Here is a 24,872-nt window from a genome sequence, read left to right as displayed (position 1 = left end):
AGTGAGATTTCAGAGCCTGTCCCCTCAATCACTGGGCAGGACTGCCAGATAGGTAACCTTACATCACGGGTCTACAGAATCAGAGGGGTTGGGATGTGGGCCTGGAGTTCAAAGAGGGAGGCCTTTGAAAGGGTTTCCTACAAAGCTCCCATTTCCTAGAAGAAGAGGCTGACAACAGGAGGGAGGATGGCCCCAGGGAAGCCAGTCCTGTGCTTCTCAAGGCTCCATTGGCGTCAGAAACACCTGCAGGTGTTGCTAAACACAGACAGCAGGATCCCACCCCCAGAGTCTCTGATTCGATGGGTCTGCGGTGGGGTCTGAGCATTGCTAGCAAGTTTCCAGATGGTGTTGATGCTTCTGGTCATGGAACAGAAGAATCGATGACCTACTCAGTCAGCGGCTGAGCCAGAAGGAGACTTCTGCTTTCACTAGCCTGCATCTTCCCCAGGAATGGTAGATACCAGCTGCTCTGTAACGGGGAAAGGCTGAGGGCGGCTGGGCAGCCGGCGGGAGCAGCTCTGAGCGCTGGCATGAGATGCTTCCTCCTCCCAATTTAGATGCGACATCTGGAAGCTCCTACCTGGCATGTCATACCATGATTCACTCCACTATTGGTACTTGGTAATGACCCTCTCTACCTACCCAGCACGTAACCAGTCTGAAACAATACAAACCTGCTTACTCACAATAATAAAGATTATTCTCACTCTGAGCTAGTTACCAAAACTTGTGATCTGAAATTTGGCTCTTTCAGTGCTAAACCTAGCAGGAGTTAGCAGAATTGGCAGGGGCTAGGGATGATCGCCAGGATTCATTCTCAGAAGGGAAGGACGAGGATACAATTTCAAAGTTTTCTTTTGTTTACATTATAAGTCAAAAGGAAATTTTTTTTGTTTGTTTGTTTGTTTAGCTAAGAGGATCCATCGTCTTTCATTAAGGTCTCTCATAGAGTGAACTATTTTGCAAGTAGGGACATTAATTACTGTTTACACTTGCCATGTTTATAAAATTGTTTAGCTCTCATGTTGTCACTGGGTGTTCTGAGGTTTACGACATTTAGTGAGTGTAAGGCATGAGCCTGGCACATATTAGGTGCATACAGAATGTCACTGGCTCTCAACATTATTGATCCTGTTCCTTGAGAGGGCCCAGAGCTTGGCCTGTTTGCTGGGGCCAGCAGGTAGGACCAAATGGTATGCGCTGAGTACTTGAGTGGACAGACCTTAAAATCAAGACTCTCTCTTCCCTGTTCGCCAGTGATTTAGAGAGCAGGACACTCAAGAAGCATTTATGCAGCACCTACATTTACAAGCAATTATCCGTTACCCACAAAACCACACAAGGACTTAATACTCGGTAGTTACTTACAAAACCAAAGCATCTTTTTGGAATATCTCTTAGGCACTAGAGACCTCAGGTAAGGCTTTTAGAGAATACTTATATTAAAAATTGTTTTTAATAATAACTATGTCTCAATAAGAGACTGGGGAAAAATGGAAAGAAAAAAAGAAAAAAGAAAAGGAGAGAGAAAGAGCGAGAAAGAAAGAGAAAAGGAAACATTCAATGAGGTCTCCTGTATCCTCCACCCCGTTGCCCCCAATGGTGCTATCTTGCATAACTGTAGCAGAGTAACAAAACCAGAACTCTGACGTCAGCCCAGTCCACAGAGTGCATTCAGATCTCACTAGTTTCAAGGACAGTTACATTTTGGTTGTGAATGACATGAAAGAAAGAAAAGAAAAGAAATAAGATGTAAAAGCGACAAACATGATCACTATCATCTAATGTTACTTCGAAACTGGTCTTCGTGCTAGCCAGGACAAAAAGATAAATGTTAAGCACGTAAGTTGTACAAATAAGACTCTCACTGAAAAAAACCCCCAAAACTTTAAAATAATTATTTTAATCATACATAGTACAAGAAATATTTCAATTATCATCATATTCACCAGTTTTTCCAGTTAGGTGTTGATGCAAACAGGTATTAGTGAAGTCAGCCTCCTTTAAAGTGAGAGGTGAACCTAGGATTTGATGTACACAGATTCCAAACCCACTCAAACTCACACACAGTCTGCTGCACAGCTGCCGTAGAAGAACAAAGGAGCTGTATTGACTGGTCTGGAGTGGCGTGCAGGAGGCACCTGGCCTTGGGTACATGTCCCTAAGTAACCTTTAGGTATCCTCATTACTGTATTTATTAGAAGTTAGTATTCTCAATGGTTCCCCAAATATTCTTCCTAGCAGTCTCATTTTCATATATATGTATATGTGTGTGTATATATATATACACACTATGTAAATATTAAAGCTATTTCAATTACTTGGAATTTGTAAGGTTTTACTCTATCTCATTTTCATAATACATAGTTCGGTTAGGGAGTCAAACCATTGATATGCTAACAACTTCCTTAACGAACAACTATCTTTCAAAATTGATATAATATAATGTAGTTCATAAATGATATCCCAGTTTGATGCATTTGCCTATATTTGGTCCTTTGCTTGAAATATTATTTAAAAAAAAAAAGATGAGGAATCCCACCAGAAGAACAATGTGTATTCTGAAGATATAAGAAGCAGTTCTCTAGGTCTATCGAAGACCTCTAGAATGACTTTCCTGAGCAGGCAAAGAAGGGGTGACATTATTGGTTCTTCTCCCTAAGAAAGCTGCTCTGGTATTAGGAAACAAAACACGGCGTTTTCCCTTTGCACAGAGGGGAGCGGCCTGTGTCGATCTCCCGCCAGCGAGGCCGGCCAGCGTAAACAGATGTTTCAATAGATGGAGGAGCCAACTCCTCTCCATCGTGCACGAGGAGCTGGCAAGCCCCACTGGGGTCATCTGAATTCTGAATGACCAAGCAGAACTTTCGCAGAGGGCTCCCTCCTTTGCGGCCAGCCCTCGGCGAGATTCTGAAATAGGAGAAGCTCGTCCTGGACCAGACATCCCAACTCACTTCCCAGTTGAGTGTCCTGAAATCTCCCCGGTCCCCTCCTTCTGCCCACCCAGAATCCTTCCTTCCAGGGCTGGTGGCCTGAGGTCAGCCCCCCCACAATGATCCTGAGGACACGGGGAGAGACTCAAATGACCTGCCCAGGGCACAAAGCTAGAGAGCTAGAGGCTGACTCCAAGTTCAGTGCTCTGTCCGTAACCTATAGCACGCCAAATTGTTCTGTACGTCAAAGTAATTGAAAATTGCCATTTCTGAAGCTCAAAAATTTACAAGTTGTTTGTAATGGTCCTTACTTTTTTCAGAATCACCTCCGAAATAGACTGTATATCATGGATAGTCTATTTCGATTCCTGGAGAAATTTTAAAATGCTTATAAGTATTCATATTTTGTAAAATATTTCTGATAGGAACATATGGTTTCCAACCAATCTTGAGCAAAATACAGTGCAGTGTATATATACATACATATAAAATGAAAAAACCACCAAAATAACCAAAACCAAGGAATTTTTCAGTGATCATAGCATAATTTTTGCATATTTTCTTGGCAGTTCAAAACAAATTTTATTCTTTGATATACAACAAAGTCTTCCATTGAACAGATAACACATAAACAGAAATCCACCTCTGTATAAGCTCTCCAGTTGGGTTTCAACAACCACCACACCACCACCAGTGGACTCAGCCTCTCACACACAGGATACCTTTCAGGAACATTCACCTGGACACCTTTTTCCTCTGCAGAGGATTCCTTACATCTCTGGGCTTAGAAAGCACTGGTAAAATTATGCTCATGAATCAGTTGTTCATTTTTCAAGGGCTGGCTGGCTTCAGAGTCCTCTCGTGCATTTTGCATGGAGATACTCTTGTTCAGAAACAGAGCGCCGAAGTGAGATCAAGGGGCTTTAAGGAAAACAGGCCACAGGAAGAAGCAGGGATGTGTCCCTGAAGAAGGGAGGGAAGTGGAGATGCACGTCTGTGTGTGCGTGCACACGCGTGTGTGTGCGTGTGTGTGTAACTAGAGTCTAAGTCGGGGGTCCCCAAACTACGGCCCGCGGGCCGCATGCAGCCCCCTGAGGCCATTTATCCGGCCCCCACCGCACTTCTGGAAGGGGCACCTCTTTCATTGGTGGTTAGTGAGAGGAGCATAGTTCCCATTGAAATACTGGTCAGTTTGTTGATTTAAATTTACTTGTTCTTTATTTAAAATATTGTATTTGTTCCCGTTCTGTTTTTTTTTTTTTTTTTTTACTTTAAAATAAGATATGTGCAGTGTGCATAGGGATTTGTTCATAGTTTTCTTTATAGTCCGGCCCTCCAATGGTCTGAGGGATAGTGAACTGGCCCCCTGTGTAAAAAGTTTGGGGACCCCTGGTCTAAGTGTTTCATGCAAGATTAGCAAGTATCTAAATGGTATCCTCTGATTTCAAATTAAAAACTGCAGATTTTGTTCCAGAGCTGGCCACCTGCCATCACCGTGGGCCTTAAAGTGGCTCAGGGCTTCGGGGACAGGGTGAAAAGGATGTCACTCTCAGAGCACAACACTTCTCCCAGAGGTGACATAACTCTCAGTCTCTTGTTTTAGTACAAATTCCATTGCCAGACTTTCTAGACTTTCAGCTGAAGCTATCAAAGAAGCAATTTAAAAGATATATGGGCCTTTAAAAAGTATTTACAGAGGGAAAGCATTCCAAAATGTTTTCTGCGACCTGAACCCTTCCTCATCACAACCTTGATAGAGCGCCAGGCCTTGTGACACCAGCTCAGGCTGATAACCAGTTTTCCGTATTCTCTGCATAACCTATGAAGGAGCACCCCACGTTCACGTGACTGCTTGTGAAAATAGTCAAGAAAACAAGGAATTAACATTTCAGGGTGAAGATTCTAAATTTGAATGGTTAAGTTGGTGCTTTCCCCCCTCTTCCTTCCTGACTAGTGTGACGTAAATAAGTACTCGTGGTCCCCTTACCAACATTTTCACACAAAATCCCCTTCCATTCAAGAAATGCAGGGCACATTTTGTTTCAAGAAAACTCCAACAGGCAAATATAGTCCATCACAAACACGCTGGGGTCAGACCTCTGGAATAACAGACATTTGAGTGCTCGTGGTTGGTGGGCACTACTGTGAGCACTGGATCTACACTGTCTCCTTCAGTCCTTATAAGACCGCTATGATCCCCATTTCGAAGACGGGCAATTTGAGGTTTAGGCAGGCTTTGTGCTAACCCAGAGTCACACCCCCAGTCAGCAGCAGAGCCGGATTCCAGCCAGGTCTGTTGACTCCAAGGCTAGAGTGCTTAACCACTGCCTTATACTTTTACATTTTAACAAAAGGAGTATCAGCAATTTTCTCTCCAAGGAAAAAATACTTTCTGCAGTCCAGGGTCCCAGTCTGTAGAACAGAGATATATTTCCAGTAAATTCCTAACACTTTCTACAACCTTATCTCAAACTAAGACAAGCTAAAGGCAACTTTGCATCCAAAACACGAACAATGTGCTTGCTGTATTTGCAGCTTTCGAGAAGTTTTTCAAAATGATCAAATATGAAAAATTATATTTGCAAAATCATCAAGCTAAATTCAAGTTCTAGAAGAATAAAGCTAAAAGCAACCTCTTTCTAAAAGAAAAGAAAAAAAGGAAACACCAAGGTCAATTTTCAAGTGGGGACAAATATTGTTCTTTGGAACAGAAACTTGTTGCTGAATCTCACCATGGAGCAAAAGGCTATAAACTTTTGAAAAAAAAAATAAGGTTCACATGGAAACAAAATCCAACAGCAACTCCAATACGGAGACCAATAGATGCTGTGAGTCTTCCCAATTCTTTTAAAAGCCAGTGTTGGCTATTAAAATGTCAGTGGCGGAATAATAAAACACCATTATTTCTAGTACTGTATTCGGAAATGCTTACGCTGAAGTTTTTAGACTTCAGTTTTATAAGAACTTACTAGCATAGAGGGTGGATGGAAAGGGTGACCAACAATGATTAGGCAGCTCTAGTTACTAGGAACTAACTAGAAAACCACTGAGAGAGGAGAATCACAGTCATGGGACCACAACTCACCAGTAGTAAAAATAGCTGACACTTATTGAGTACTTACCACATGCCAGGTACCACATGTAAGCTTCTTTTAAAAGAATGAACTCATTTATTTCTCACAACTACTCTAAAAGTTCAGTATCACTGTCATTCATCCCTATTTCACGCTTGAGAAAAATGAGCACCCAGAGAAGAAGTACCTTTCAAAGTCAGACAACTCGTAAGTGGTAAAACTGGTATCGGAACCAGACTGTCTAACTCGGGGACTGAAATCTGACTCCTCTGCTATTACAACTCCCTATAGCAGACTCCTTGATGCAAGGACAGGGGCCGTCCCACACAGCTGAACTCACCGTGGATAGAGAACAGGAATTTCTGACTTGTTCCTTTGGTGAGGGCTCTCAGAACCTGGACTTGTGATACCTCTGTCTGATAGTTCAGTCCCGTTCAAGAGTCCAAACCCCAGGTCAACTTAGGGAGCACGCAGCAAGGTGAAGATGAGTGAAGCACATGCATACCCACAAAGCGGCACCAGTCGGGTGGGGAATGACTTTTACATAGCCTCTGTGTCTTTGAATTGTGATCTTTGCATCTTTTACTATTTCACCTTGTCTCTTAGGCCAGTCACAGGTTCCTTGAGATCCTGACTCAGGCGATTCAGGGCTCTGCATCCCATGGCTCTGTGCAAAGCAGCTGCTTCATAGATCTTGTGACATGATCTACGGGTGCCATGGACGCCTTCCTGTGGAGGCTGAGCACAGAGCTGGCTCTTCATGGATGTGAAGTACGGGAGTGTTGTGGGAAGGGGGTTGAGAAGGCAGCCAAGTGTTAGAGAATGAAGCCACGATGGTTGTGAGGGACAGAACTCATGGGGAGTGGTTGGCCTGGACCGAGAAGTTGTTCTCAATTGTGACCAAACAGGGTAGGTCTTGATACAGGGCCTCTCTGTCTCTCCCAGGGAAACCAGACATCATTCCGTAGGCAACACGTACGGATCATTGGCTGATGACCCGGGGGAGGAAGGAAGCTGATAAGGGCTTTGCTGACACAAGAGCTTCCAAGTGTCAGAGTTATAATGATCAGAGAGAGAGAAGCCAAAAGTTAAGAAGCATTTCCAGGAAGCAAAAGGACAATGAGTAAGTCACACATATATTTAATTTATTTTAAGGTGCCAAATAACAGGCTACCAGTGTACACATAAGTATTTACCGAGAGACAGCGAACCACACACACCTACCTCTATTCCCTAATCTAGTGAGCTCTGGAGAAGCTTCTACAAGTTTCTGTCACTCCTTTTCCAGCAGGACTAGTCTCCCATCTGAGCCCAGAGTGCAGAAGAACAGGCAAGCAGGCAAAGAAGGCCACGTGCAATACAGTGCAGAGATTAGTAGCAGGGGATCGGAGCTGATGAGGTCTAGGATTGCATCCAGCTCAAGAAATCATGATTACTCATGTGAATTTGGGTCGCTGTTCAATCACTTTGGGTCCCAGCTGCTGCACGGGTAAACTGGGGGAACTTCGGCACGGGCACCGCAGACTGCCGAGAGCACGGGACGAGAAAGACGTGTACGTCCCTCAGCCAAGTGTCCTGGTGCCGAGCTTTTCTAACGCGCGCTTTCTTATATATTCTGCATTCATCTACTTGGCATCTATTAATTATAGGGCCAAGCTACCAGCCCAGGTTGTTTACATGTCCCCTGAAATCCAGAGCACATACCCTGAACCACCCCCTCATCTAACTCTCATACACAGAAGAAGTGTTTCCCTGCTCTCCTTACCCCAGATCCCGGCACCGACTACTGCGGACAGCTCCTGTGCGCCCAGGCCTGCTGGAATTAGACGAACCAGCTGACGCTAAGCAGTTCACCTGCCCTGCCTTGCGCTTCCCGTGGAAACCCCAATAAAGGCTCAACCTAGGGCGTTCCTCAGTGCTTCCCCCGTGGCCCGGTGTGGCCTGCCGTGCCCACTCCTCTTGGGAAATAGGAGTACATAATAAAAATCTTTCAATGGCATCAGTCTTTCTGTGCTGTCATTCAATCAACTCTTTACATTAAAATCCATGGGTATAAGCATTGAGGCAAAGCTCACTAAATAATAGCTAGAATAGCTTTTACATAGGTGATTAAAATAAAATCAATTTAGTTTAAGTCTCTTCTATCTACCCTTTCTCTCTATCCTTACTGTCCCTTTCATAGTTTTGGCCCAAATCGTTGCAATACCCTCCTCTTATTGTATCTTGATAAACTCAACTTCTTGCTTCCTAAGACCATTTCTTTATATAGTTATCCTCTAAAACTCAAGATGTAGATGACCCTCTAACAGAAAAGCCTAAAATAGTTAGAGTTTGTAGATGAAGTCCAAGCTCCACATCTCGGCACTTGGGTCTTCTAAGGTCTGGCTAGGAACTGCAGCCATGTTGGACAACTCAAACATTCCCCACAAACGCCACAAGCTTTTCGTACCTCTGGGCCTTTGCTTATGCTAGTGCCTGCTCTTGTAATGCTCTTCCCACTCTTCTCTAAGTGTGGAAATCACAGTGCACTGAGGGCCTCTGAATTTGCTTGCTACTATAATTTCCCTGATAGTATATAACTAGATTAATTTTGAATTTTCAGTTTGACTTAGTAGAACCTTCATTAGCTAAAAAAGACTAAAAGAAAAGTCTGAGAAGAGCAAATATTTATATTCTATTAGCCCTAATTTCAGAGCTGGAAGTATTTTCAAAGATTTGGAAGGCCTGGTTCAAGTTCTGCTTAACATAGTAAACTGTATACTGTCTATTGAAATTCATCATTTCTCACCGATATCCTCTTAGCACTTAATTCTGCCTATTCATGTTATATTTGTTGCCTTTCTTTACGTTTATTTTCTCTAGATTTCAAACACCTTTTTGAGGTCAAGGATAAGCCTTAAATTTTTTTTTTTTTAATCTTTCCAGCATGTCTTATGTACAACAGATGCTTGGTGAATATTTATTATTTCATGGGCCCTATGATTATTCTAATTAAAATAAGGGGCTCTTATTAAATGGTAATTACATAGTTAATTATGGAGAAATATGGGAAAAGGACTAAATACCTGATGCAAACTAAGTAAAATTACTTAGGGCTGAGTATGAGTCTATTAAATTACATCAGAAAACAGTGACAGATAGAGTAAATTATTTTAAAGCATTATTTTTATATTTAGTCATTACCATTAATTATAAAGTAGGGTAAATTTTAATTTTGATTTCCAAAGAGAAAATACTTTTAGGTTAGAAACAAACCATAGACCAAGCTGCAATGTGTAGAGTCTGAGTGGTCATTTTTCCCATGCCTGAAATGGCTAGGCTATCCATGGGGTAAGGTAAAAAATTCCAGTTGGAATTTATACAATAGATGCCTAAGTAGGCTACTTCTAACTCCACCCAGTCCTATAGAAAGAAATAGGCCGTGTCCTAGCTGGACAGGACCAGATCCACCCCCGATCCCCTGTTCTTTTGAGCCTCGGCTGGAACTCAATGAGGAAATCAGGTTTGAGTAGAACTCAGCCATACTCTATGCAGGGGTCTCAAACTCAACTCAGCATGTGGGCCGCAGAGCAAGATCATAGCCATTCAGCGGGCCGCACTAGGTCTACAAAAGGCAACTGTTACGCAACACTTTTCTCACTGCAGTTGAAAACAAAAAAAAATCAGTACAACAAGCACAATCGTACATGCAGTTTACTCAGTGTCACAAAACGACCAGAAACTGTAGTTTGCATCACAACTGCTGTTAACTAAGCTAATATCTAGCTAGGATGTTAGAGAAATAAAAAATACAAGTAGGCCCCTAGGCTTACTTAATTTTATCCAAAATATTTTGAACTTCGTGGATTAGTCTGCAGGCCGCACAAAATTGTTCGGCGGGCCGCATGCAGGCCGCGAGTTTGAGACCCCTGCTCTATGGCCACCTGAAACTTTCCAAAGGTTCTCAATAAATATTTGGTGGTTAGCCGACTCTGTCATCGGACTTTCTTCCCAGCGTAATTGTTGAAAAAGAAAGTTGGCTGAGATGTACAGCTACCTCTTCTCACGAGGTGGGCGGTTGGGCTTGGGAAGGAATGAGAACCATTCGATCGACACAAGGAGACGCTGTCCCACAGCCGACGTCATGGAGGAAACGGTGGTTTAGAAAGAATCTCAGAGATCACTCAAAGATGATTACAAGCTGTCACTGAGAAATGAGGAAGGAAGGGCTTTCTCTTCGACAACTGGGTGTACAGCTCTCTCGTCAGAAGTTATTATTTTAAAGCAACGGTAGTCTGTATGCCTTTGAAATGTAAAAAAGTAATAATAACTTAAGTACCTGGGATGACTTACGAAGCATCCAGACAGATTACACAGGCCACAGATGAAAACCAGGCTCCTTACTGTATAACATTCTGCATTCATGTTTCTAAAGTCACTGCTATCAAACAGTCATTGAACGGCTGCTCTACGCAGCACACTGGGCATTGTGCATTTAGAGCAGGGGCCCCCAAACTACGGCCCGCGGGCCACATGCGGCCCCCTGAGGCCATTTATCCGGCCCCCACCGCACTTCCGGAAGGGGCACCTCTTTCATTGGTGGTCAGTGAGAGGAGCATAGTTCCCATTGAAATACTGGTCAGTTTGTTGATTTAAATTTATTTGTTCTTTATTTTAAATGTTATATTTGTTCCCGTTTTGTTTTTTTACTTTAAAATAAGATATGTGCAGTGTGCATAGGGATTTGTTCATAGTTTTTTTTTAGTCCAGCCCTCCAATGGTCTGAGGGACAGTGAACTGGCCCCCTGTGTAAAAAGTTTGGGGACCCCTGATTTAGAGTCTCGGGCCACAGAGCTGTAACCGGGCTCATCGATTAGATGAGGGGGGCGGACCACAGGGCGAGCATGCGATGTCCGCTCATAGGAGAAGCTGCAGTCCATGACACACTGTCCTCCTGGTGCTCACAGGGGCTCACGCAGAGACCAGAGCTTCCGAAATAGCACACGCACTGAAATGAACGTTTCCACTCAACAAAGCTTAGCTGCAATTCAAAATCTGCGAACGTTTGGTCTTGGTAGCAGGTAGGAAAACTATCTATAGCAATGACCTCCTTGGAGGACTGTCAAGTCCTAAGCACGAGTTTGTCTTACATTCCTGGTCCTCCCTCTCATGCTCTCCACACCTTTGCAGAGAGTCAGAGCACCGTAAAAGCACCTTTCAGTGTGCTGACTGGTGGGCCGCCCACCTGTGAGTGTGTGCATCCTGACTTTACTGGGGCACAACTGGTAGAAACACAGCTAATGTTGTGTACTTTTAAAAGGTTTTTTATTCATTGATTTTAGTGAGAGAGAAAGAGAGAGTGAGAGTGAGAGAGAGAGAGAGACAGAGAGAGAGAGAGAGAGAGAGAGAGAGAGAGAGAGACATTGAGCTGCTCCTGTATGTGTCCTCTGTGCTTCCGGACGATCCTCTTACCAACCGAGCCATCCAGCCAGGGCAACATTTTGTACTGAGAGATGAAAACCAAGTCACCCCAAATCCACCTTGGCTGTCAGTTTCCTTACTCCAGTGAGGTCTAAAAGGGTTTCTGGAAGTTGCAGCGACTTCTGTTTTCGTGTGATGGCTCCCAATTTCTCAGCCCAGCACTCACGGAGAATAACAAGGTAGACAGGGCCAAGCTCATGAGTTGCAAAGACTTGTCTCAAGTCACATTGCTTAACAGCTGGCTACTCTGGTCACCCTCAATAAGAAGCATCCCCAGATAGTCACTAAAGGCGTGGACGAGGCACAGTCAGATCTGCGGAACCTCTGACATGGCACAGTGAAATATTTATAACATACCTATTCTTGCTATTTAGTGATTCTATGGAGTGTGAAACAATGGCAACTATACATTTTTATGTCAAAAGAAAATATCACTTCCCAGAGAACAAAGAACGGAAGCCAAGGACCATACAATTTTGTATTTAAAGTCTCTTTCCTGATACCTAAGAGTAAAACCTTAAAAACCATTCATCTGTCCATCCCGGGACAAATTTATTGAATAATTACTCTATGCCAGGACCTGGATGAGGCATTAAAAAGAAAATATATATATTTTAAAAGATAAATCTATGGCCTTTGCTGTTAAAGAAATAACTAAAAATAAATACCTTCCTAAGAGTCTCCTCATGCTGTGAATAACTTAAATATAGAGACGTCAGTAGACTGAAAAATGCCTGAAGATTCCTTCATGACTAGGTTAGAAATCAAGGTATAGTCAAGGGAATGAGAATGAGATATAAAGGAATTAAAACCTACCATCCCATAAAAAGAAACAAAATTCTAATACATGCTATGGATGAATCTTGAAAACATTTGCCAAGCAAAATAAGCAAGACACAAAAGACATACAGGAAAATATTGTAGGATTCTACTTATATGAAATATCTGGAATAGGCAAATTCATGGACACGGGAAGTAGAATTAGAGGGTACCAAACCGGGGGTGGGGGTGGGGGAGTGGGGACTGGCTGCTTAATGCATACAGAATTTCTGTTTGGGGCGATAAAAAAAATAATTTTGGACATAGTGGTAACATCTGCACAAAATTGTGACTGTAATTAACACCACTGAATTGTACACTAAAAGTGGTTAACATATCAATTTTTATATTATATATATTTTACCACAACTTTAAAAATCAATAATGTAATATATCAAAACCTATTGAATTATAACTTTAATATGGCTGAATTGTATGGTGTGTAAATTATGTCTCAACAAAGCTGTTAAAAAAAAAGACCATTTTTTACATGTTAACATATTATACTTTGTCAGCTCATAAAGCTCTGAATAGTCTTAAATAAATTGACTGGGAGCAGAACAGGGTGATCAACATTTGAAAGACTGTGATTCATACTTCTTACTGAGTGCCTTGGTTTTACAAATAATTACGGATCCTTCGGGCCCTAATACAGAAGAGCCCTCTATCATTTGGCTAGCTGGTTAACCTTGCAAAGAATATTCAGTAGACCATTTTAAAAATAATCTCTTGGCTTGACTCTTCCTGAACATAGTCAACCAGAAAAGCATGCCTGGAAATCACAGTCAGAACCAAACAAGTGACCACATTCCGTTTTTACACCTCTTGATCATAGATTAGCTACAGACCAGAGCATGCCAGGACCTAGAGAAATGCCAGGTATATAATGGCTTTTTGACATGTTTGTTGAAATGAAAGAACAGCTGCATTTACTGCTTAGGAAGCGCTCAGGGCCCTGGGTCAGATAAAAGCCCTTGGAGGGGCTGGCTAGTCAGCCCAGGAAGCCCTGGGAGGGGGTTACTTCTGAGCTCATACTCGCTTCCTCTCTCTGCTGGCTCAGTGCTTCTTTTATAGATCACAGCAGCAAGACCAAAGCGTTCCCTTCTACAAAGTACCATGAAGAAATCCAAGGTCTAGACACAAGAGAATGAGGTCAGGATTTCAAAAGTATTTCCATTCCAGTGAGAATTTTTTTTCAGAAGAGGCCCATAATAACCTGTTGAACTAAGTTAACAGGTGAGCCACAGTTTGGTTACTAGTTCTAGTCTTGCCTCAAAACAACAGTAACAAAACAGAAAGTAAAAATAATGAATGGAGAAACCCAGAAGTGAACTACTTCCACCGTTTCCCATACTAGGGGTAATAAAGTAATACCATTTAGATAGAATTTGCCAAAAGTCAGTAAACCTTTTCTATCCTACTAGTCAAATATATATATAAATAACATGGGACAGTGGTTATATATTAAAATAAAAGCTTTAAAAAAAATAAGGTGGGAATGACAATCTTTTTACTGTGTGGCTATTGAAGGTACCCATTATGATTTGACTAGAAAAAGAAAATAAACCTCCCGCAAGTGAGTGAGTTAGCCACCATACCTGAGAAGGAACACAGACTCACTCTAGGGTTTCCATTCTATCTGAAGCGGAGGGAAGGCTTACAAGCTCATTATCCCCTTCCAAAACCCTTAAAAGAAACACCACCCTGTCTTAGCAAAGTGTCACAAACATACCCTGAGTCCGGATCCCATCTTGGCTCTGTGGGATAGGAAGTCTGGAGTCAGCCCTTCGAGGAGAGCTTCGATTCCTCCATCCTCTGACCAGGGTCCCCACCATGGTTGTTGACAGCATCCTCCCCGGGCAGCTGTGGCCCCGCGGGGCGACCAGAGCGGGTGGCCGGCCTGTCAGTCTGCCACCCTCAGGAGAATCCTGTCCACCTGGGACACGGTGCTACACCCAAGGCAGACAGGTCGGGGCAGTTCCACCCGCCTGCATCCTCCACCCACAATCTCATCCAACCTGTGTGCTCCCTCCCTTCGGAGGCCCAGGGAGAGTCTGGCCGACGAGGTGAGAAAATGCAGACAGCAGCAAAAATCAAAATGAAGACACAACTAGCGTCAATCAATACAAGAGGACGATGGTCAATGTCACGGCCATGCCCATCTCCTGTATATGAGAGCTTTTTCTTCTTTTTTCATTTCTTCACTTTTCACCTAAAAAAAGTCAAGTCCAATTTTTTTCATCCTATTTTCTCTCCTGAATTGGAAGAGCTTTCAGGCAACTGTTTCTCCAAAGAGAACCATTCTTCCAGATAAACAGAATATGCACAGTATTTCTAACCCTCTCCTGAGTGTTCCCTTCCCAGAATTTTATCAGCTGTTGTGGATAAGGAAAGTTGATGAAGGGAATTTAATAAAAATTCACCAGCATGTAAAATTCCATAGGCTTTTTACAGATGAATTGATGCCAATGGCCCAATTCTTCTCTCTCCTGGGAGCTGGGGTTGCCTCATACTGAGTAGGTGGGACCTGAGTTACACCCACCTAGCACATTGCTCACACACACCCCCTACTGGTCAGGATGCCAGGTGCACATGGGTTAGAGACCATTGACTGCTTTAAAGCAGTGAAAGGGCAACTTGTAGAAAGTTCTAGAATCCTTTGAGTATCTCCATATGCTATATTCATACAGCCTGGGTGGTACTAAGATAAAATTAACTGCAGACATCCTTACAAATTCTGATCTTATTTACTGTCTCATGACTCCCATGGGTTACGCAGATGGAATGACCCATATCTGATTTCACTCTTTTTCTGCCTTCTCCAGTTATGCCTCATTTAATAAGATCAAGGTTTTTTGGGGGGGTTTTTTGCAGGAGGCAGGCAAATCCCCCCCCATCTCCCCCCCAAACTGACCATAGTTTTTCTTAAAAAGCAGTAGTGTGTGAGGATACACATTTAAACTTTCCCTCATTTGCTAATTATTTTGACAATTCTAAAATCAGAAAAATTTTAGTATCCTGGGTTCAGTGTTTTGGGGACAGCACGATGACAGGGGTGGCAGCTGGGGAGAGGGACGGGACCCCTTCCCCTGCGAGGAGGGCCTCCCCTTTCTCAGACAGCTGGGAGCTCCCTCTGCTAGGGGCAGTCAGGGCAAAGGACAAAGGTGCCTGCAGCAGTCTCTCAGTTCCTGTCACCTCCCTCCCCACCTAGAATCACGAAGACAGGCTGGACCTGCTTTCTGTGGGGGACACACCTTGTGGGAGTGGGAGTGGGGTGGCAGCAGGGGTAGGACCACCAGGGAGTCAGGGTCTCAAGCCTGGGCTCTGGTCTTGACCGGGAGATGAAGGGTTAAGAAGGGATCCTGCGACGGTTCAGGGTCACCCCTCAGGGAACAGAATCAGGAGGCGAGAACACAGCATGGGCAATTGCCTTGAATCATCTCTCTTAAGAAGCCTGTGTCCAGTTGCAGGAGACTGACCCGGCTGGGGATAAGGTGGGGGAGGGGTTGCAGGAGAGGCCCTGGTAGGACACGCAGACACCATCATCCGTGGACTGAGGTGGCAGGGATAGCACAGCGATGCTGAGGGCGAAGGACCCGCCATGAAGACCGTGAGGAGCTCCTAACGCTCGCCCAGGGGAAGCTCCCGTGAGGCCTTCCTGCTGCCATGTATCTGAAATCCCCCATAAACTACAGACACCCATCCCCAGCGCACTGACCAGACGTCCAGGGTGGGAGACACGGAACTCACGGCCATTTCTGAAGGACATCAAACTGTCCCAATTCAGACACGGCAACCCCTGCACAGCCGCTGTTCCCAGCCAGCAGAGGTGTATGGAAGTCTGTGAGAAAGGAGGTAACTGGAGCCCACGGATGCTTCCGATAAAATTCCCCAAGCCTGCACCTGCGTTGTCACGTGGGTGTGCATGCCTCCTTCGTGTCCCCAGTCCCCGAGGCACGCACCACAGCCCTCCCACCCTCCTGCACCCATCCACTTCCTTCCGTCTGCCCCACTCGGCCAGCCACCCCCAAACCTCATTGCGCGTCAGAAACACTCCGTAAACCCAGGTTCCCGCCTCCTGTCCTGAAAGTGGGTCTCAGACACTCTCCCTGGCGCTGTCCCTGCAGCTGCTTCTACTCCCCGAAACCTGCTTTCACTGCCGCCTGGAATCCAGCCACGGACGGTATGAAGGAACCGGCTTACTCAGCCGTGGGCTTCTCAAAGTCAGCGCCTGGAACCTGTGCTGTCACTGGGCCCAGGACACAGTATGCTGGGTGAAGAGAGTCAACATCGCGGCCAGGCGGCCGGCAACGCCCACCCCTCGTCTCCACATCGGCCGGCTGCCTGACACCTCGTGCTTCCATGAGCCCCGTGCTCCTTGCCACTACCACCCATGCCACCCGGGCGCCAGGTGCCATCTCATGACATCACCCTGCCTCTTCTCCAGCCCAGACCCCTCCGAGTCCCCACATTTCACTCGCCTGAGGTGTTCTGGTCCAGAACCTGATCTGCAAAGGCAGATGTCTCCTGTCCCTTCAACTCCACAAAGAATGGCTTCATCTGGGCTCCAGATGCCGTAGGTCCCCAATACTGTGGAAGAGCGATCTGAACGTGAACTCAGGGCTCAGCTCCCAGCCTTTGCTGGCTGTGGCAGGTGGACACTCGGTACCCAAGGTTTTCCCCAGCAGGAAGTTGAGCAATGACCGTGACTGCTCTGGGAAACACAGTCAGGAAGAGGAAGCGGAGTAATATCCTGCCTGCGCGGGTCAACCCACCCTTTCCAACGCGCGCACATGCACTTCCTGCCCCTGACCCGCCACGGCCGACCCTGTTCTTGCATCAAGACATTCTTGCAGCAAAGGGAAACAGCTCAGCCACGAGCGCATGAGGTCATCTTTCCCAAATCACTCTTATTCCAAAGACGCCCTTCCCCCTCCGCTCATGAAAAAGGTCACACCAAGGAAGGAAACACCCTTTTTCATTAGACAGCATATCGGGAAAACCAGAATCAACGCTGAAGGCTTTTCAAAGGCCAGTATGGCTCACAACAAACTTTAGTTCATAGATGCTTGCTTCTAATTTCCCACGGTGACTGTGAGTTACCAACTACTTTGCAAATGCCATAAACATAACTACTGTCCAAACCCACCTTCTACAGCGGATAGGGGCTCCATCGGGCCATTTGCTTCTTTGTAATCTCTTGGGACTTATGGTCGCTCTGGCTGGGTGCACAGAGGGCGCCTAACACATGCTGACTGAGAAAACGCAGTCAGCTGGAATGACATGGTGGTCAGCAGTTACAACGTGCGCTACGCCATCAGAATAAGAGTGGCTTTTACCTCTGGACCAAATATCTGACCTCCTACCATTACTTCAGGAGGGCGTGGCTGGGGCGAAGGTGGGGCTGTGTGGGGGGGATCTCTTCCTGTCTCTTTCCGACCACGCACCACCCACTCCTCTTGGGAACAGGAACCAGGAATTAGATCAGTGGGTGTAGAAGGCACAACCGGGCAGGGTAACTTCATCCCATTCGTTGGCTCTTTTGGCAGAGAGCTGCCCACAGTGAGCACACGCCCCATTTTACTTCTTGGTGCCACACGTGTGACATACGCAAATCCGCTCCTGCCTGGGGCAGACTGCCCCAGCTCAGCCCAATGGTCGGAAGGCTTCTGAGGTGAGTGTTAGGATGCCCAGCCGCCCGCAGAGAGGAGACAGCATCGCCAACGTCAGCTCGATCAGGAACAAAGCTGGGCGTTAGTCTCCACCTGCCTTACTTACTCTCTGCGCCAATTTCTCGAGTTGGTTCAGAACCTGGGGAGGGAGGAGAGGGTTTTTACTGTCCCTACCACAAACCAAAATCTGGTGGATTGCTCATGAACGTGGCACCGGGGAACAAGACTCCTCCTAAGATTGATGCACCTGGCAGAGGCTGGAAGCTGGGCCACCAGTGTTATTTAGAGATTTACAACAGATTGTTCGCTGCCCCAGCTTTTATGTTCCTGCAATTGGCTTTGTTTTTTAAAGCCTTGTACCACAAGCAATTTTTGGTTTGCCAGCTGACTCAGCTTAAGATGACTTTGCCCACAGGTGAAGAGTGCTTTCTAGAAAGTCAGGCCTGTGGGCATCAGGCCCTCATCCCCCTAGGCAGATGACTGGGTGGCCTGAGCAAGTGCAGGCTTAGCACAATGGTAGGGAGCTTCAGGAGGCACGTGACCAGGGCTTGCCCTGGACCCACCCAGGTACAGGGGTCCCAGAGCAGGCACTGAGGCAGAGTCAGCTATAGGAAAAGGGGAGTCCCTGTGCTTGCAGGCGTCCTGGACAGCAGCACTGGAACAAGACTGCCAGGCAGCAGTGTGGTTCGGTTGTAGCTTCAGATGGTTACTGCCAGGGCCGGCCACGCAGCAGCAGCCCGCTGCCCCATAGTCCAGTCTGTACTCAAGGCCAAAAGGAGATTGAGGAGGACAAACTTTGTAATTTGGCGGCTCGTTGATAGGTTTAAGTCTCCCAGCACTAGGGGATCTCAGGTTGGCTTTAGATGGCTCTGGTCCTCTGACTCAGAGACCTCAGAGATTCTGCTCCAGACCTGGCCAAGCTCTTTGGCATTGCAGTTAGGGAAGATAGCTGTCCACAGATGAGTGCTCCCGAGGACGGGACATAAAACTCGTCCTCTAAAATCGGAAGGTGTGGGGCCATTTGGGTTTGCTTAGTTCTCAACATGAAGAACATGGAGGAAATTCTACAAATTTTTTAAAAAAAGAAAAATAAGCCTGACCAGGCGGTGGTGCAGTGGATAGAGCACCGGACTGGGATGCGGAGGACCCAGGTTCGAGACCCCGAGGTCGCCAGCTTGAGCGCGGGCTCTTCTGGTTTGAGCAAAAGCTCACCAGCTTGGACTCAAGGTCGCTGGCTCGAGCAAGGGGTTATATGATCTGCTGTGGACCCACAGTCAAGGCACATATGAGAAAGCGATCAATGAATAACTAAGGTGTTGCAATGAAAAACTAATGATTGATGCTTCTCATCTCTCTCCGTTCCTGTCTGTCTGTCCCTGTCTATCCCTCTCTCTGATTCTCTCTCTGTCTCTGTAAAAAAAGAAAAAAAAAAGGAAAATAAAATGAAAGGAAGATGCTCTGTTGGTATTTATTTTCTCTAAGCGATAAGAACAACCCAGGCTGAACCATTGGGGGCTAGACATTGTCCAGCACTCGCCCAAGTTCCACACCAACTCACACGGACTCCCAAACACTGCACGTATGGCCCTCGGTCCTCGGGGTTGTAGTGCTCACATACGGGCAAATGTCAGCCCATTGGGTCGTTACTGCTGATATACATCAGTCCCTGAGAAAGTTAGTTGGAAACTCATACAGAATTTGGATTCTCACACACACAAGGAGTCTTTGCTCTCTAGAGATGTTTATTAGCTGCCAAAGGTATCTCTCCTCTATCTGCCCTAAGAGTAGGAGACTATGCTCAAACCTCATCCAGAAAGATGTCTCCTTGATCTTCCCCGTGTCCTTCTCCTCCAGCAGCAGCTCTCTTCTCTTCAAGGGTGAAAATCACAAGTGGGTTTTCTGTTCTCACCATCTCCACCTCTTCCCCCAGCCCTCCAATCTAGCTTTCCCCTCACCCTCTACAACCACCGAAATAGCTTTCTGTCTAGATTGCCACTTGGTCCATCAGTCTCTTTCTCATATAACTTCTTGGCAGTGTCTGACACTTTTGGTCACTCCCATCTTGAAGTACTATCTCCCTTGGGGACCATGATCACTGATTGTCCCGATTTTCCACCTACCTATGTTGACATTCCAAAGTCTCCTTTGCAGGACCATCCAATGACTCTTCTGAGCACCAGACCAGTGTAAATGATATTTGATATCTCAGCTTTGAGATTTCACAGGTAACCGAAATGTAACATATCCAGAACAAAACACAATTCTTCCTCCCAAGCCTGGTCCTCTTCAAACAAATGCTACCACCATCTGTGTGGATATTCCAGCCAGAAATTTGGGAGCCATTGTTTCTACTCTTTCTGTTTCATTCCAGATACTCAAAATCATTATCAACTCCAGTTAATTTTTTTTTACTTCTTCAGTTTTTCTCTCTCAACATTTACTTGTATCCATCCATCTTCACCCTGGTCATCTTTCATCTGCACTAGTACAATGTTCTAAATCAGTGGTTCTTAACCTTCCTAAAGCCGTGACCCCACAATACAGTTCCTCATGTTGTGGTGACCCCAAGCCAAAAAATAATTTTGGTGGCTACTTCATAACCGTAATTTTGCTACAGTTATGATTCGGGATGTAAATACCTGATATGCATTATGTATTTTCTGATGGCTTTAGGTGACCCCGCCGGGGTCACGACCCACAGGTTGAGAACCGCTGTTCTAAATGTTCCCCTGGCCTGACCTGTGGTGGTGCAGTGGATAAAGCGTCGACCTGGAAATGCTGAGGTCGCCGGTTCGAAACCCTGGGCTTGCCTGGTCAAGGCACATATGGGAGTTGGCGCTTCCTGCTCCTCCCCCCCTTCTCTCTCTCTGTCTCTCTCTCTCTCTTCTCTCTCTCTCTCCTTTCTAAAATGAATAAATAAAATTAAAAAAAAAACTTTAAATGTTGCCCTGGAGGGCGTAGGTCTACCACACCATAAACATTTCAATTTGCAAATCTGACGCCTCCTCACCCTTTCCCCACCAATGGAAAACTCTTCCATGCCTGTTCGTTTTTATCAAGGACAATGATCAGATCTTTAACATGGCCTTCAACACCTCACACGTCCAGTTCCTGCGTCTTGCTAACCTCACCGGCCTCCTCTCCTGTACGACCCTGGACTCACTACTCTTCTCTAAGTTCCTCCAGAGAATCAAGGTCTCTTCACATTGCCTTTCTGCACAAACAACCTCCCACTGCAGCCATGGCTGAGCAGCTAGGCCTCACTTCAGTCACCACCTCTTCGAGGCAGTGACTTTTTCTTCCTAGCATTTATAATTTACAGTGAATATGTGGGTTGTAGTAATCTCCCCAACTAACCTACTCTGCGATTTATTTTTTTTACAGGGACAGAGAGAGAGAGTCAGAGAGAGGGATAGATAGGGACAGACAGACAGGAGCGGAGAGAAATGAAAAGCATCAATCATCAGTTTTTCATTGTGACACCTTAGTTGTTCATTAATTGCTTTCTCATATGTGCCTTGACCGCGGGCCTTCAGCAGACCGAGTAACCCCTTGCTCAAGTCAGCGACCTTGGGTCCAAGCTAGTGAGCTTTTTGCTCAAGCCAGATGAGCCCATGCTCAAGCTGGCAACCTCGGGGTCTCGAACCTGGGTCCTCTGCATCCCAGTCTGAAGCTCTATCCCCTGTGCCACTGCCTGGTCAGGCTGTGATATTGATGATGGTGGGGAAACATGTATTTTTGGCCTGTGCATATTCACTGAGTATTTGTAGAATAAGCAAATAAGTGAATAAATTAACAACCATAGTGCACGGGGGACTTTGGCATAATAAGGGTGCACATCTTTTCTATTATAGCTGTTGTAATTATTAAAAACACGCTATTGTTATAATTAGATATTAAGTTCTATAAAGAAAGTAGCCCATAATTATAAAATCATTCCCATGGGAAAGTATCATCTACTTTATCATACCATCTTTATTTTATGGATTCTTCAAAGAGAGCACTGTGGTAAAGTGTGGGTTGCCTACATTTATCCCATACTTAGATTTAAGATTAACATCTCCTGGGCCCCTAAGAAATCATGTTTATACCATTGAACATAGAGCCATAAAGCTCAAGAAGTATAACAAATGAATCAACATCTCTTGCAGCTTAGTATTCACTATGACATTAGAACTTAAGTTAAAGTATATTAATAACTGGTAGAGTTGAACTTGATTAAAAACACAGCCATTCAAATAAAAACAACAGAGCCTTCTCATATCAAACCCTGAATATAGCTGTACAAATAATTTCCTCATTTATTTTCTCCCCTATAAGACAAGGCTACCTTCCACTAACACTAACGTGGCACCTTCACTTACATATGCAATTTAATAAGAATTTGTTTAACACATTGGTTTTGTAGAAAATGATTAATATCCCCTCCCTTTTCAGGGATTTATTATCTATTTTCTCAGAAATAAAGGGTGATGTACTTAGACTGATTTCCAGTTTACAGTTAATTGGTATTTAGAGATTCCAGGCTTTAAAATCTATAAAATCTGCTACCCAAATAGAATAAAACTCACGTTTTCTAACCATATTTAAAAGGCACCCAGAAACGTTTTGTCTTTAACTCACATAATCATTCATTTGCTCATGGATGGCTGAAAGAGATTCCCAAGAAAACCTCAACATTTGGCAGCTGGAAATAACCATCTGCTTTAGCAAAACCTTTGTTATTTGTAAATCCGCCCTGAAATCTGAACCGTACAAAACTGTAGAACTCTATATTGGATTGGTGCAGAACCCTGAACCAGGGAATGTGCCAACCTTTCTCTCTCTCTTTAAAGAGGGAATGTGGATTAATTACAAGGCGCTGATTGACTTGGATTAGCCTTTATCCCTGTCTGCAGAAAATTAATTCCTACCACTTACATCAATTAGATTGGGTCAAGATGGGTAATTCAGGCTGAACTTAATATAAAAACTTCTGTTTACTAAGGCATCTGAAGTTAACATGGATTATTCCTGTTCAGGAATAATTCTTGTTTATATATGGAGCATTATTAATGGCATAAGGAGTTAGAGTTCTCTGTGCTCACTTCATAGAGTTATTGCAACTTGCTCAGGCCCCGCTGGGTGCAGGTGTTCATTGAGAGCAGCTTGAAAACACTGGACTGGAAAAAGTGGGGAAACATATGTACCGTTTTTGGTCCCATTTTGTCTTGAAGCATCAGATATATTCATACTAACATTTAAGGGGTCACAAATATTATTTACATTACAGACAACGGAACACATTAACAATAACTCGTAAGGCTTCATGCTTTACTCTTGCAGAAAACATTTCAAAATAGGTTTTTAAATTAATAAATAGTTGGCTAACTGGATTTCCTAGCTAATGGAATTTGGGTAATCTCGTGTGGGTCGCCTCTTTTTCTTAGAGACTTTTTCACCTCCCAATAGTCTAGACCAGGGGTCCCCAAACTGCGGCCCCCTGAGGCCATTTATCTGGCCCCCACCGCACTTCTGGAAGGGGCACCTCTTTCATTGGTGGTCAGTGAGAGGAGCATAGTTCTCATTGAAATACTGGTCAGTTTGTTGATTTAAATTTACTTGTTCTTCATTTTAAATATTGTATTTGTTCCTGTTTTGTTTTTTTACTTTAAAAACAAATGTTCAAAATGTTTAAAATCCCCCAGTGTTCACAGGGATTTGGTCATAGTTTTTTTTTTATAGTCCGGCCCTTCAATGGTCTGAGGGACAGTGAACTGGCCCCCTGTGTAAAAAGTTTGGGGACCCCTGGTCTAGACCCCTCCCTTGAGGCCACTGGAGGCATATCCCTCCCACAGTTCCCATCTGCTGAGGTTGTGAAAGACTCCCAGTTGGGCAGCCCAGAAATTTGTTTTTGTTTCTGCAGACAGCAGAGAAGTCAATACAGATGTATAATTTTTATCCATAATTTTAAATGGCTGTAGCTACCACTATTATTAATCCAATACTATAAAAGATTGTATTACAATTAACTATGTAAAGCCTAATATATTTTGCCTCAAGTTAAACGAAAAACAGATAGTCCGGACATAAGATTTTGGAATTTTTTCCACAGCACTCTACATGAGGGATTGTCAGGTGTTGCGAACACAGGTGGCCCCTATGCTAGTCTTGTGTCTGTGTGTATCAGAAAGGGACCCATATCATGAAGATATCCCCAGAGGGGAGGCTATGGGACTGTTTCTAGAGGAACACACAGGAATAAATAGGAGTCAACAGCTTGGAGCTCGGGGTGGGGTGGGGGCAGGAACAGAGTCCCCAGTACACAGACCCAAGGTGCTGACGGGAGGGCTGTGAGCAGCGCAGTAAGGTAGAAACTGTGGCGTGTGTGTGTGTGTGTGTGTGTGTGTGTGTCCTTGGGCTGCTTACTCAATTAGCAGCGGGTATTGTACTCACATTCACATAAATGTGAGTGTGTATGAATGTGTTAACAAGTCTCAAATTTTTGCTACCCATATTTTCTAATTTTGTTTCATTCTGTTTTAGCTGTAAAGGGTTTTTAATTTTATATAAATACATTTGTCCACCTTCTGCTTTTAAATTATTTTGCTATCAACAAAAATTCCTCCTTTAAAGTTGACACTGTGCTATTCCAAACATATAATTCTTTAATTCATAGAGAGTTCGTTGAGATTATGCATATATTTTATGGTATGAAGTCTGAATTTTAGGTATTTTTTCCTTTTCTATTATATCTTGTGGTCAGTAGCTTTATTTTTATTAGTTTTTTTATTTGATTCATCTATTTTTTTATTGATATCTTATCACGATACCTGCAAAAAATATTTATGTAGGTTCATTTTTGCTGTTTGATTTTATCATCTTAGATTTAAATAATCCTTGTGCTTATTCTTCTACTAAGAAAAAAGGTTTTA

At 44.4% G+C, this 24,872-nt stretch overlaps 2 protein-coding genes across 5 annotated transcripts in view; both read right to left on the bottom strand.

The window, feature by feature from the left end:
* Positions 1-24,872, bottom strand: part of PPP1R14C (protein phosphatase 1 regulatory inhibitor subunit 14C) — a 535,162-nt gene that overhangs the window by 98,054 nt on the left and 412,236 nt on the right. The window lies entirely within an intron of this gene.
* The window catches only part of PLEKHG1 (pleckstrin homology and RhoGEF domain containing G1), a 239,848-nt gene that overhangs the window by 122,779 nt on the left and 92,197 nt on the right, over positions 1-24,872 (bottom strand). The window contains exon 1 of one of the 4 annotated variants that reach the window (XM_066247881.1): positions 14,019-14,159. The exons of the other annotated variants lie outside the window; for them this stretch is intronic. Coding sequence (XP_066103978.1) covers positions 14,019-14,136 — 118 coding nt within the window. The 5' untranslated portion in view covers positions 14,137-14,159. Of the gene's footprint in view, positions 1-14,018; positions 14,160-24,872 lie in introns of those variants that run through there. 4 annotated transcript variants of the gene reach the window in all.

This window comes from Saccopteryx bilineata, chromosome 12, assembly GCF_036850765.1.
Source record: "Saccopteryx bilineata isolate mSacBil1 chromosome 12, mSacBil1_pri_phased_curated, whole genome shotgun sequence".
Taxonomy (NCBI): Eukaryota; Metazoa; Chordata; class Mammalia; order Chiroptera; family Emballonuridae; genus Saccopteryx; species Saccopteryx bilineata.
This window is presented reverse-complemented; position numbering and strand designations above follow the sequence as displayed.